This window comes from Magnolia sinica, chromosome 16, assembly GCF_029962835.1.
Source record: "Magnolia sinica isolate HGM2019 chromosome 16, MsV1, whole genome shotgun sequence".
Taxonomy (NCBI): Eukaryota; Viridiplantae; Streptophyta; class Magnoliopsida; order Magnoliales; family Magnoliaceae; genus Magnolia; species Magnolia sinica.
Genome location: NC_080588.1, coordinates 72,082,192 through 72,096,221, shown reverse-complemented (window position 1 = coordinate 72,096,221; position 14,030 = coordinate 72,082,192). Strand labels below are relative to the sequence as shown.

Here is a 14,030-nt window from a genome sequence, read left to right as displayed (position 1 = left end):
TGTGACCCAATTGATCTTTGGATATGATTTAGTTTTTGGATAATACTCTAAAATGATCTGAAAAAGTGGATGAACGGTGTGGATATAATAAATACATCATTGCGGGGCCATGTAACTTTGATCTCCTTTGAACCGTTTGTACAACTCGCAGCTCGAGCGTCAACGCTCGTCTTGGCACGACACGTACCTACACCAGCTATATATCTGGTGCGTGCTACCCCGGCCAATCCGCTTCAAAAAAACATACTGGATTCAAGAGGGAGAGAGAGATGGCTTCTTGGGCTCTGATTCCTCATACATGCTCGATCTTTAACCATGCAAGCGAATCAAAATTCCAAACCTGCTCGATGTTTAATCAGCGCAGAAGCAGAGCTTCAACACCTACATCCCATATCTCCAAAGTTTCGATTTTTACAAAAAGACCCTCCCCCAAAACCTCCATTTCTGCAATCCCCCTTACAAAAGAACACACGAAAGAAGAAGAAGAGAAAGACCCAAATTACCAAAACACCCCCCGGTCCGTCTCAGGCTTTGATTTTAAGAGCTACATGCTCCAGAAGGGCAATTCTGTAAATAAGGCCCTGGACATGGCAGTACCGGCGCAGGCGCCGGAGATTATCTATAATTCGATGCGGTATTCGCTCCTCGCGGGCGGGAAGCGCATCCGTCCGCTGCTCTGCATTGCTGCGTGCGAGCTTGTCGGCGGCGATGAGGCGGTGGCAATGCCCTCGGCCTGTGCCGCTGAGATGATCCACACCATGTCATTGATGCATGATGATCTTCCATACATGGACGATGATGATCTGCGGCGCGGGAAGCCCACCAATCACAAGGTGTTTGGTGAGGATGTCGCCGTCCTGGCGGGCGACGCCATGCTGGTTTTCGCCTTCGAGCACATTGCAGCATCCACGCTGGGCATCCCATCCGATCGAATTGTCCGAGCAGTCGGGGAGCTGGCCAGGACTATTGGGGGGGACGGACTGGCAGCAGGGCAGATCGTCGATATCAGCTCGGAAGGAATGCAGGATGTTGGTTTGGACCATCTTGAACTCATCCACTTGCACAAGACAGGGGCGCTGCTGGAAGGGTCGGTCGTGATGGGGGGCATCTTGGGAGGTGGGTCCCATGAAGAGATTGAGAAATTGAGGAAATATGCGAAGTGTATCGGGTTGCTATTTCAGGTGGTGGATGACATTCTTGATGTCACGAAGTCATCAGATGAATTGGGGAAGACAGCAGGGAAGGATCTTACAGCTGATAAAGTCACTTATCCGAAGCTTCTAGGCCTTGAGCGATCGAAGGAGCTTGCAGAAGAGCTGAATCAACAAGCAAAGGATCAGCTGCTGGGATTCGATTCGGAGAAGGCGGCACCGTTGATCTCGCTGGCGGATTATATTGCTTACAGACAGAATTAGAACTGTTGATTGGGTGTTTGTTTTGGCAGAAGAGTAAAAGATTGCCACTGAGTTTCTGTAAATGTATGTGATGTGGAAAGATTACAGTGTTATATTTACATGATTGAATTGGAATGAAAGGCGGGTTTATTTACAGTTTTCATGCAAGCTGAGATCTTCGAATTGGGCAGAAGTATTAGATCTTTTGAGAGATTTCAGTGACAGAATTCAGCATCCTGATCTGCTTATTTTATTGGCAATTGGGTTTTAAGTGGCGTGTTTGGATGCACTATCCAATGGAATTGCAATCATTAGTGTAATGCGCGGAAAACTCTATCGTCTGATCAAATTTAGCATCCTGATCTACCGATTTTACTGGTAATTGAGTTTTTGCTTAGATGTGAAAAACTGTGTTGTGTGAGTGAAGTGGTAGGTTTGGATGCACCATCCAATGGAATTGCAATCATAAGTGTAATGAGCCTAAATTTTATTGTCTGATTGAATTCAGCATCTGATCTATTACTGGCTACTGGGTTTTTTGTTAAAATCTTTGTTCTCCGTTTGCACCATACAACAGAATTGCTGATTCTTAGTGCAATGCACTGAAAACTGTATTGTCAGATGGAATTCAGCATCATCATCTACCAATTAGATTCAAAAAACCGTGTTGTCTGTGTCAAGCAGCTCATTTGGATGCACTATCCAATGGAATTGCAATCAAGTTGGAAATGAAAGAAACAAAACTGCAACAAGAGAACAACTTCCTCACTATCACTACTCGGAGAGGTTATTTCCTGTTGATTGAAATGAATGTGAGCAATTCAATTCATTTGCACATCCAAACACAGCCAAGGGCTTTCTTGACGGTCTGACTGCAAGATTTCCTCACTCTCGTGTTAAGTTACAGATATATTACAGATCCGCTGCCTATCTGCCATAGGCAAATTCCCATTCTTCTCTGTGAAACAGAGTCTTGTTCCAATGAAGTACTTTCAATGCCATGTTTGGATGTCCAATCAAATTGAATTGCTATAACCCAATTCAATAAAGAAGAAAACCAAAGTGGGGGAATAGAAATTCTGAATTGAAGTGTACCCACCTCCATTTTGATCATTTCGTTGATGTTTAACCGAATTATCACAATCCACCTCATCTAAACAACCAAACACACAGAATTCAAGCTTCTACTTGTATATACCTGTTTTCTCTGTGAATCTCCTTCCCAGTCCATTTCGTGCGCAAGAAACTGATAGGTTGGTACATATCCTACCGTCCTGCCACCTTCAATCTACCCACTAACAGATCCAGCATTTCATAGATCTCCAAGGATCTTCAATGCGATCTGTCTCCAGATACAAACTCATGAACTTCATGGTCAAGTTCAATCAAGATGCACCCTGGAATCCTTTGGTTCCCCTTTACTTTATTCTTCCTCACATCCGCAATATCATTCCATGTACCCGCAGCTGCATATATATTCAATAATGACATGTAATTCCCTTTATTTTCAGGTTCCTTGCCAAGAGACATTCGATCACTCACTCCCCCAACTCCACATTGTTATGAACTTGACAGGGCCAACCAACGATCCCAAATAACATAATCAGGTTTGATATGCATGCTTTTAACAAACTCTTCTGCCTCGTCATGAAAACCCACCCACTGGAGAAGATTGACCATGCAACTGTAGTGCTCAATCCTAGGTACGAGTAGGTAATCTCTGCTCATGGAATTGAAATGCTGATGCCCCGTCTTGACCAATCTTGCATGAGAATAAGTGCATAAAACCCCGAGAAACGTGATTTCATCCGGGATTAGTACCTCGCTTACCATCCAAGAGAAACCGTTCAGTGCGTCTTTGTATTTTCTGTTAATGGCCAGTCCCACGACCATCGCAGTCCAAGATATCACACCTTTCCTTCCAATCACGGAGAAAACCCCCAATGCCATGTCCATCTCTCTGCACTTCGCATACATGTTGATGAGTGCAGTGCTGAGATTGTTATCTATAACAAAACGTACTTATTTGCATAATCATGAACCCATTTCCCAACATCTAGTGCACCCAAATGGGCACATGGAGAGACAATGCTAAGGGCCGTCACTTCTCTAGGCCTAGCTTTTGCTAGCCGTATCTGATGGAAGAGCGACAATGCATGGTTGAAGCAGCCATTTTTCACATACCTGTCTATCAATGCCTTCCATGAAACCATGGCCTTCTCAGACATCGCATCAAGGAACCTCTTCACTGAGGCCATGTCAACATACCCATGAATCATAGAATTCCAAGACAGTATCCTTAACCGGCATCTCTTCAAGCAACCACTTTGCTTCTTCAATCATTCCCAAATTGTTACAGCTGGAAACCATTGAACACCACGAAACAAGGCTCCCTGGTCAAATTAGCTCTTTGCTGATTCCAAATCTCCAGTTCTTAGATTCCCAACGATCATACTATTCCAAGAAACTATGTCCTCACAGGCATTTCTTCGAAAACTCTGGTCTTTCCTGTCATGTTCCTGCAAACAGAATACATGTTTAAAAGGGTGGCCAGAACAAACCGATCCGACCCAAACCCGGTCCTTAAAATGTAGCCATGAATCTCCTCCCTGTGCTCAAGCTCTAATTTCTCCTTGCAGGCATGTTAGAACAAACAGAAACATGAAGTTTTTTTGGCGCGTGTTCTCTCCCTGCATTCGAATGTAGAGAAGAACAGTAGCTTCCTCCACTCAGCCGCTCACTACTTATCCCCAGATCATGGCGTTGTAGATAAATAGATTTGGGTTTTGAATCCTGATGAAGAGCTCAAGGGCATAACTGAAGCTTCGAAAAGCAGAAAGAACATAGAATTCTACTAACTTGCTAATCTGATATGGGTCTTGATCCATTGGTCATGTTGGCATGGATTTTTTTGAGTTCTTTCATGCCGCTGATTCTGTTTAGTAAAGATAGGGATTTTGTGGTGTTTTTTATTGCATTGCTGCTAAATTGGATTGATTTTGGCAAAAGAATTGCATAAAACAGATTACTACTAGTGGACATGTTTCTACATAGAAACGAGTGGAATCCTTATTTTTGGCCGGCGACAGAGAGCAGATATCTACTCACTGCAGAATCCGTTTTCCCTGCATTTACAAACTTTCGCCTTTCCGATTAGGGGCGACCTTGGAAAATGTTTCTGCTAGAGAAGTGGTTTGTGGGTACTTTCAAACGCGGCCTAAGATCATGTTTGAAAATCTGAAATACCGTTGGTGAAGGTTTGGGTCTTCAGTTCTCATCACTTAACCGTTGGCTAACCACATTCATAAGGCAGTAGTAGGGGCATATTCGTAAAGTTCAAGAGGATGCAAGACATGGTCAGTGGATTGAGCTCGGTCAACGGTCTGCATTCAAAATTGGGGGGTCGTCAGACTGAACGGTCCAGATTCACTGATCATCCCCGGGATGTATGTTTGTGAGTCAAAGCAGAGGAATTTCAACAATCTTTGAACCCTGGATTTCTATGGTATCCTCAGGATCTTGATGTGTTCAAGTGGGGCCTATGTTTCGGTCAACCAGATTATAGATCTGATGGGCCCTGGGTGGGTCACACCATATCAACTGCCTGTAGAGCTGGGCATCGAGTTGAGTTGGACCGAGTTAGGGCTGATTCGACTCGATCCGGTTTTGAAATAGGCCTGACCTGAACTCAATCCGACTTGATACAAAGTCCAGCATGCTTGACTCGATCCGAGTCCAGTCTGGCCCGGACTGATCCGGACCTAGTCTGAGTCGAGTTGAGTCGGCACCGAGTCGGATTGAGAGATGAGGGAGGGAGAGACCGAGAGAGTGGAGAGGAGGAGGAGGAGGGTGATGGTGGTTGCCGGGCTTGGAAGATGAAAAGGATGAGGGAGGGCGGGAGGGATTTTGGGATTCGGTCGGGTTAGGGTGAGGTGGGTAGGGTTAGAGAGTTGGGTTTCAGATCGAGTCGGGTCTAACTGGATCGAGTTTTGGGTCGAGTTGGGTTGAGTTACTAGGTAACTCGAATTCGACTTGGTTTGAGTTCGGATTGGGCGAAGCCTACTCGGTTCAGAGTTGAGTCGGATCTGAACGAGTCCGTGCCCACCTCCAACTGCCTGGATGACTAGAGATTTGGGCCCATTTGTACAAACTGAAGATCTGAGGATGCCATCAAAGCACTTGACATTCATGAGTTCACAAGCATTGAAAAAACATACGTTGTGCATGCACCTAAGAACTCAATGAAGGCTGGAGGTTTGATCATGCTCAAGACAAGCAGTTGTCTTGACCATCCAACAGCACATGCTCGACTTCGACAACAGGGCGATCCTGAATGTTCAATCGGCGGCTTCTAAACGGTCGCTTGGAAATTAAAGTAGGCAATGGTTCACATTCGATGGGGTAAAGAAAACTATCTATTGATCAGACAGTTGGGCCGCCTGGCCCTTGCAAATTTTGGCCCAGAGCCAATCCAGTGGGGGCCACAATTTGGTCGTGATGATCGACCTGCACATGAGCCATGCCGTTATCTACGGTCCAAGACCACTAAATCGAAGACAAAAGCCGTGCATTGAGACCTATGCTGAAAATATAAAAACAGCTGCATAGTGACTTTTATTTTTTTTTAAAAAAAACAGAAATTTTTTTATATCTAAACCCTCTTCTAGATTCAGATGCCAATTCCTTGTATTTTTCGCATTAGAATAGTACATTTTGTGCCATACTAATACCAAAAATAGAAATTTAAAAATGAAATGAAAAAAAAAAAAACATTGGGTGAAATATCATTTTCCTTGAATTAATATACACTAACAATGACAAATTAATAAATGATTAATAAGCCGGACTTTTTTTAACTCTTTATCTGTCCGATCTCAACATCACTCACCACAATACTATCTCTATCTTTCAAGAGCCTTACACCCTCTTCTAGTTGGGCATCTTTCCTGATATGAAGTGATGGCGACATCCTCACATTCCCCAGTTTCTCAGACTCTATGGCCCAGCTGTAGATTACCATGCCAAGGACAGCAAGCACCATTCCAAGTATGTTTTTGAAAGTTAGCGCCGAGTCGAACAACAGCCATCCCAGTGTAAGTACGCAGACAGTTTTCATGTGGCCCAGGACTTGGAAGGATACAGCGGAGAAACGCCCAATGCACAGGTACTGGCTCATGTTGCAGATGACCGCTAGAGAGCAGGAAAGAAGTATGAAGAACTGCAGCAGGGCATGCAAGAAAACCATAGTAATTAGAAGAAAGATGGAATAACAACAACCATGTATGCACATGATGGTCCATATACATTCTGATCATATTTTACAAGCAGATGCATGTTATGAATGCAGGCGTGCACTACATTTAGCTATCAATGCGTTGCACACCCATACAAATTAATATGTTGATGGGATTTCAGTTCACAGTGCATGCCAACAACAAACAAGAAATACATGCATTGCGGACAGGGGATGCAAATTGCCTGTAACACTTGATGTGGCCCGATGATAATGTGCTGCGTGTACCCGTTAGATGCAGTCCCCACAGTGAAAAGAAAAGAGTCCCTTTTATGAAAATGATGATTTTTCCCTTATCATTGCGGACCCTGCATCTGACAAGCGCATGCAACATGTTATCATTGGCCCATGTCAGCAGTTACAGGAATCCCCTGTAACCCTTGTTTATAGGCAATTTGTATCCATGGACAGATGCACATAAGGCATGCATGCGTCTATAATGGATGTATACTTTAAAAAAAAATATATATATATCAGAAAATCTCGTGTGTACAAACAAATTGAGTATAGAGGAACAGCCATACAAATTGTCACATGGTAGAAAATACAATAACTAGCCCAATCAGTATGCTGATTGCAAGGCATGAAAGAAACTCAATTCAGCTGCAGAACAACTTACTGTGGCTCCATAAGATAACTGGTAGTTTAAGATGAAGCGCCCATTGAGGTAATAGTCTGCAAGCGGGCCAAACAGGAGAAGAGAGGCAGCCTGTATGGGAGCAGTTTTGCTCAGGAGCTCAAAAGAGCCAATGCTATACTTCTTCTGCAAAGAACCAATTGACTGCAACAGGAAGAAATGAAGTGATATTAGGCATCTGCACTGGGACCCAAAAATTTATAGAAATCTCAACACACTACATTAAGGGCTTGTTTGGAAGAATGGATTTTAAATCATGTAGATTTTGCGACCTGTGGAATCAAGTGGATTTTGTAAATCAGCTTTGAGGTACGAATACAAAAACAAGGCTCTTTTGGGGGATTTTGATTCCTCTAAATCCAAATGCCTCAAAATCCTTGCTACCACCACAGATCCCCCTCAAAACGATGCAACCAAACAGGCGATAAATCTCTAAGAGTGCTTGGTGGTAGAGAAGCATTTTGCAATGGAAAACAAGGTGGACAAAGGAATTTCCATTCACAAGACAAGAATACTTCTTGATTCACCATTCGTCATCTCTCTTACTCTGTTAGCTAACATAGAAATTGGAACAATCCACGACAAGTTTCTAATGGAATCAACACTGAGCTGGGGCACTTTTCCCAATGGCTATGGATCCTATGAATGGATGGCAATATAAGGGGACCCACTGGGCCAGGCTTTTCTGATTAAGGCAGTTGGCTGATAATGTAGGGATGTCTGTTAGCCACAAGAAAGTCTTCAAGTCAAGAGCATGTATCTATACTTGAGTATGGGTTGTGCATATTGGCAAAACTATAAAAACTGCAACCCATACGGTTAGGGATTACAGATTACGATATCAATATGTGCGTTATAGAAATTGTAATGTTATAACTTTGCTCTGAAACTTACATGAATACCCATTGGTGTCCCATATTTTACTAACACTTATATCGAGGTTTTAAATTGGTGTGTTGGGTATCGTATTGTTCACCACTGATACGGCTCCATATTACCCTTGTATCCGATAAGGGCTGATACAGCCGTATCGTTCATGGGTGATACTGTTATGAAGCGTGCAATATGTAACGGTTTTGGATGATTCTTTAAAGCTTTTCTGATATCCAATAAACTGTGGATCTATGATACAAAAATCCTGATCAGACTTTAGTCGAGTGACCCATCATTATCATCACAACCTTGTCCTGGCTATTTGGGGTTGGCTTTATGAATCCTGCTTTGCCAATCAACCTATCCTAAGTAAGTGAACAAACATTCATAGACTATCTTTAATACCATGACTATTACAATGAAAGGTAAAATTCAGCTAGTCAATAAAGAAAAAGTCCACATAACATGTCCATTCATCTAGCAAAGATGAACGAAAAACATTTTTCATGACCATATGATGGAACACCACTTCTTTTTTTTTTTTGGTTCGGTCCAGTAACAGCTTATGCTTCCACTTCAGCAAGGAAAAATACCTATCATTTGGGATTCAGGAAGGGACCTTAGTTGGTGATTACCAGAATTATGATGTTATTTTATCTCGAAAATCCAATTTTAGAATAGAAGCTACAGCACGATGCCATCCATTATGATTCCAAAATCAAATCGCCAAACAGACAACCAGGTGATCAAGTTGACATTTAGGGCCTGTTTGGATACCACCAAATAAGTTACTTTTTCTACTTGCAGCAGTAGATGATAAGCAACTTATTTGAGATAAGTTTGGTTTAAGATCAATTATAAGTAACTTTTTTACTTAAAAGTTACTTAACCACTTCAGCTTAATAAGTAGAAGCCAAGATAAGTTACTTGAGGCATAAGTAGCTTAAGTAACTTATGATCCAAATGCCCCCTTAACATCTTATCGCTTATACCAAACATATTTAAGTGGACATCTGATACATGGACCCAGAAAAAGAAAAAAGAAGAAGTCAACAGACAGGTGCTTGTAACTGTTGCTATTCTGAGTTTGTGTCACCCAACCTGTGCTGTAACAATGGTTCCCATGTCCTAACGATGGCCTCTACATTTGAATGCAAGTGTATTGAATTGGAAAAGGAAAGAAAGAAAAAATGTAATTTTGATGCTGAGAAAGGAAACAACTTGGATTCTTCCACTTCATTAGACAAGCAACTGTAATTCAGTCCAACTGTGCATCTATTCACACCTTACTTTAATTTTCTAATCTTAAAATGTCAATATTCCATAACCAAAAAGCAAATAAAATGAAAGCCATAAAATAGAGAAAGTGTGTAAAGGTGAAAGTTCGAGTACTCACAATCTGCTGCAGAGAAGAACAAAACACGGCAACAAAAGCACAAAGAAAACCCTTCAAGTTAATATCCACATCTGTGACCGTACAAACACCAACACCGAGAGCCACAACAAACACTGCCATCATCACCCGACCAGAGTAATTCTTATTATGAAGAATCCACTCCATCACACATACCACCGGTATCATGCTCAATTTCGAAATCTGCACACATACAAAACCAACAAATTAGAGGATGATAACGCAATCACAATCAGCCTAAATCACATTCACATTGCCCACAGTTCAAACCTGATAAAACCCGACGGAATTGAGCATGAGGCTGAAATTCATCCCAGTAATTGATAGATTCGCAACGATGGAAAACCAAAGCAGATCCCACAGAGGAACATGCTTCGATGCAGAGTATCCAGTAGCATTCGAGATCCAACCGACGAGTGCGGTCACGGTGAAGTGAAATCCGGTTAAAGTGGTCGCTACATAAAAATTTTAAAAAATATATAGAAAATTAATCCCAATTGCTCATCGTGGCACAATGATTTAATCATCTGGTGAAGATTGGATGATCCAACAATCCAATTGGTGGACCTTTCCCGTTCAACACTGATCAGTGTTTAGACAGGTAAAACATTCAATCAGTGAGATTTTTCTAGCATGGCCAGTCCATGATCGGACCCAACTGATGAACGGTCTGGATCATCAACCGTAGTCAGTAACAGATAATCAAATCAGTTCGCCGCACTCAGCCCGAATTACCAGAAGAAACATATGCAGTAATAAGTAAAATCAAGCAATTTGAAATCAAGAATTAAGATTATCCCACAAAAATGTACATGAATGGTGCGTTTGGTCACGCCAAATATCATGAAATTATGAAATTTCACGATATTCGGCGCAACCAAACCCAACATAAATTATAAGTAAAAATCAAGCAATCTGGAATTGAGGTTACCGAATCTGAAATTGTAGCCGCTCGACGACATGACCTGCTTATTCACCATGATTATACCGACGGAGCTGATTATGTTCATCGCCCAAGCGCCCAAATTGGAAATCTTCGATTTCTTATCTGAATCCATGACCGTTACCGACCTTTGGAATCTCCGCTCTCAAAAGAAAGAAGGACCGAAAAACAAACAGAATGCGGAATGAAAATCTGCCGCTCGAAACGCCGGGAATCGAGAATTCAATTGCAGAGGTATTGGAATTTCTAAGAAAAACGAAACCAAGATAAATCAAAATCCAAGAAAAGGGGGAAAAGGGAAAGAGAAATTCCAAGGTGTGAAACGCGTTCTGAGGTCAGTTTGGGGGGATTTTCGTTTTCCTTTGTGTGATCGCGATATTGGGGGACTTAAAAGGGAATTTGGGATGGGAGAATTCAACGGAGAAAATTCAAAGGAGAGAGAAGTTAATGAATGGAAGGAGCTTGGAAGTGCACTTCGATAAAGACATATGCCGGAAATTAGAGAAAACAATTTTTTATTTTTATTTTTTTAAAAAAAAAACAAGGGAGAAATAGAAAAATGCAATATCCCAATCCACGTGGAGATTTTTAAAATATGGTGATAGTATCACGAAAATTTTGCTGATATTATTGTTGGGGATTTGTGCTGCGGAATCACACAGATCTAAATCTAGGATAACAATTCAATAGTAACAAGCAATTACAGAAGAACACAAAGTTTTAACGTGGAAAACCCTTGCGGGAAAAAACCATGGCACAAGAGATCCACTATGAAAAGAAACTTACAAGAGAGTGGACTTACCCGATTCAAACAACCTCGAATCTCACCCTTGCTACACCCTTTTGATAACCCTAGAACCCTTTAAAATGCTTTAGAATAATTTTTCCATTGTTTAGAAAAGCCCTAGGGACTCCTATTTATAGTTTAGGCAACTTCCTTTCGCACCTTACGAAAGACTGACTCAAATTTCTGTAGTCCGCATCAGATTCGAAAACGAATCTACGTAACTACGACTAGTTGAGCCGAGGCTACGACTGGTTGTAGGACCCCTACGACCGGTCGAGCAATCACCACGACCAGTTGTGAGTCCCAGACACCAAAAAAATGAGTTCGCTGGAATTCGAGTCGTGCAGTGCTCGACAAGTCGAGCAGCTCCCTCGACCGGTCGTGGCTGACCCACAATCGAGCGAGTAACAGAAAAATGTAAAGATTTAAGGCTTCAGACAACAATCTCCACCAAGTCCTCAATCTTCAGACATGTAGCTCATTGACCTCTTCTCTTATCTCTTCATTTCATCATAGCTTCAATCAACGCTTCTCGTGCACACTCTGTCCTTCTTTTACGTCATCGCCAAGCTCAGAGAAGTTGCACAGAACTTGAACTTCTCTATAGGAACGACCTTGGTAAGCATGTCTACTGGATTCACGCTAGTGTGAATCTTTTCCAATACGACGCCTCCTTTTTCGAGCACCTGTCGGATAAAGCGGTGACAAACATCATTGTATTTAGTACGAGAGTGATAAACAGAATTTTTAGCCAAATTGATAGCGCTCTTGCTATCACAGTTAACCGGCACGGCCTCCTGCTGAAGTCTCAACTGATTTATCATATCTCTTAACCAAATACCTTCTTTAAACGCTTCTGTCACTGCCATATATTTTGTCTTGGTCATGGAAAGAGCCACCACGGATTGAAGCTTCGACATCCAACTGATTGCTCCACCCGCTAGTACAAACGAGTATCCTGAAGTAGACTTCCTTAAATCTATACTGCCTACCTAATCAGAATCCACATACCTTAACAACTTTGTTCCTGTCTTTTCAAAAGTTAAGACGTAGTCTTTCGTACCTCGAATGTATCGAAATAGCCATTTCACCGCCTCCCAATGTTGCTTGCTAGGGTTTGACATGTATCTGCTAACAACACCAACTGCCTGTGAAATATTCGATCTCGTACAAACCATGACATACATTAAATTGCCAACCGCATTCAAATAGGGCACATGAGAAATATCCTGCTTTTCCTCATTGGATTTACGACATTGTTCTGAGGAAAGCTTGAAGGGATCCGTATGGGGAACGCTTACCAACTTTGCCTGGTCCATCCCATACTTGATCAATACCTTTTCAAGGTATTTTGCCTGTGACAACCAAAGCCTGCTCCTCTTCCTGTCTATATGAATATCTATGCCGAGAACCCTTTTTGCAGCCCCCAGATTTATCATCTCGAAAGTCCCTGATAACTGAGTCTTCAGTAAGTTGATTTCAGACATATCATGATAGGCGATCAACATATCATCAACATACAGTACTAGGATAATGATTTTTTTATCACTCAGTGTCTTGTAATAGACACAGTAATCGTATTCACTCCGAGTAAATTTCTAACTCACCATGAAAGAATCAATTTTTTTATACCACTGCCTAGGCGACTGTTTCAGGCTGTACAACGACCTCATTAACCTGCAAACCTTTTTCTCTACCCCTTTAACTTCATAGCCCTCTGGTTGCTTCATGTAGATTTGCTCTTCCAATTCCCCATGCAGGAATGCAGTCTTCACATCCATCTGTTCTAACTCGAGATCGTATTGGGCAACCAGCGCCAACACAAATCTGATAGATACCTGCTTAACCACTGGCGCGAATATCTCTGTGAAGTCGATTCCTTCTCTCTGAGCATAACCCTTCGCTACCAACCTTGCTTTGTATCTATCATGTTTCCTTTTGAATAACCACTTGCATCCGATCGCTTTTCGGCCCACAGGAAGCTCCACCAGCTCCCATGTGTGATTTTTGTGCAACGAGTTCATCTCATCATCCATCGCTGCCTTTCACTTTTCTGCATCAGGCTCATCAAGAGCCTCCTGAATAGTAGACGGGTCCCCCTCATCTGTAATGAGGGCATATGCAATATTAGAGTCGTCCATGTATCTTGCCGGTAACTTGCGATCACGTGATGTGTTCCTTCTCACAGGTGACTGCTCCACCTGACCCTGTACCTCTGTCTTCGCATCTGTCTCTGCTTGTGTATCATCTATATCAATCTGGACGTCTACGATCACCTTTTTCGGTTCCTCTTACTCCTTTTGATCATTCTTGCGAAATAGGGAGCTTTCATCGAATCTGACGTCACGGCTAGTGATGACCTTGCGTGTGACCTTGTCGAATAACCTGTAACCTTTCACACCAATGTCATAGCCAACAAAGATATACTTTTTAGCCCTATGGTCTAGCTTATCTCTCTCAACTGACGGTATATGAGAGTAAGCCTCACAACCAAATATGCGTAGATCTGAGTAGTCGATTTTCTGACCACTCCATACTTCCTCTAGGATTTTATATTCAATTGCCATTGAAGGAGACCGGTTCACCAAATAACAAGCCGTGTTAACGGCTTCAGTCCATAGGTCCTTGCCCAATGCAGCATTACTTAACATGCATCTGACCCTCTCCAGGAGAGTCCGATTCATTCGCT

The 14,030-nt window shown here is 42.3% G+C and overlaps 2 protein-coding genes across 2 annotated transcripts; one reads left to right on the top strand and one right to left on the bottom strand.

Moving 5' to 3' along the window:
* Nucleotides 1-220: 220 nt before the first annotated feature.
* On the top strand, nt 221-1,550 carry LOC131229308 (geranylgeranyl pyrophosphate synthase, chloroplastic-like). Its single transcript, XM_058225230.1, has one exon. The coding sequence runs from the start codon at nt 270-272 to the stop codon at nt 1,413-1,415; it is 1,146 nt and encodes a 381-aa protein (XP_058081213.1). The 5' UTR covers nt 221-269; the 3' UTR covers nt 1,416-1,550.
* A 4,616-nt stretch (nt 1,551-6,166) lies between these two features.
* Nucleotides 6,167-10,994, bottom strand: LOC131229181 (UDP-rhamnose/UDP-galactose transporter 1-like). The gene is made up of 5 exons (XM_058225070.1): nt 10,543-10,994; nt 9,882-10,066; nt 9,594-9,794; nt 7,307-7,468; nt 6,167-6,612 (listed from the first exon to the last, which is right to left on the bottom strand). The coding sequence occupies exons 1-5, from the start codon at nt 10,667-10,669 to the stop codon at nt 6,247-6,249; spliced, it is 1,041 nt and encodes a 346-aa protein (XP_058081053.1). The 5' UTR covers nt 10,670-10,994; the 3' UTR covers nt 6,167-6,246.
* Between the last annotated feature and the right edge of the window lie 3,036 nt (nt 10,995-14,030).

What these genes read in the sequence shown, in the direction of transcription:
- LOC131229181 (XM_058225070.1), bottom strand. Translation starts at nt 10,669, where the DNA reads ATGGATTCAGATAAGAAATCGAAGATTTCCAATTTGGGCGCTTGGGCG. An exon ending in CGGCTACAATTTCAGATTCG is followed by an intron (nt 10,067 to 10,542) that starts GTAACCTCAATT and finishes ATTTTTATGTAG; the next exon opens with CGACCACTTTAACCGGATTT. An exon ending in ATTCCGTCGGGTTTTATCAG is followed by an intron (nt 9,795 to 9,881) that starts GTTTGAACTGTG and finishes GTATGTGTGCAG; the next exon opens with ATTTCGAAATTGAGCATGAT.
- LOC131229308 (XM_058225230.1), top strand. Translation starts at nt 270, where the DNA reads ATGGCTTCTTGGGCTCTGATTCCTCATACATGCTCGATCTTTAACCAT.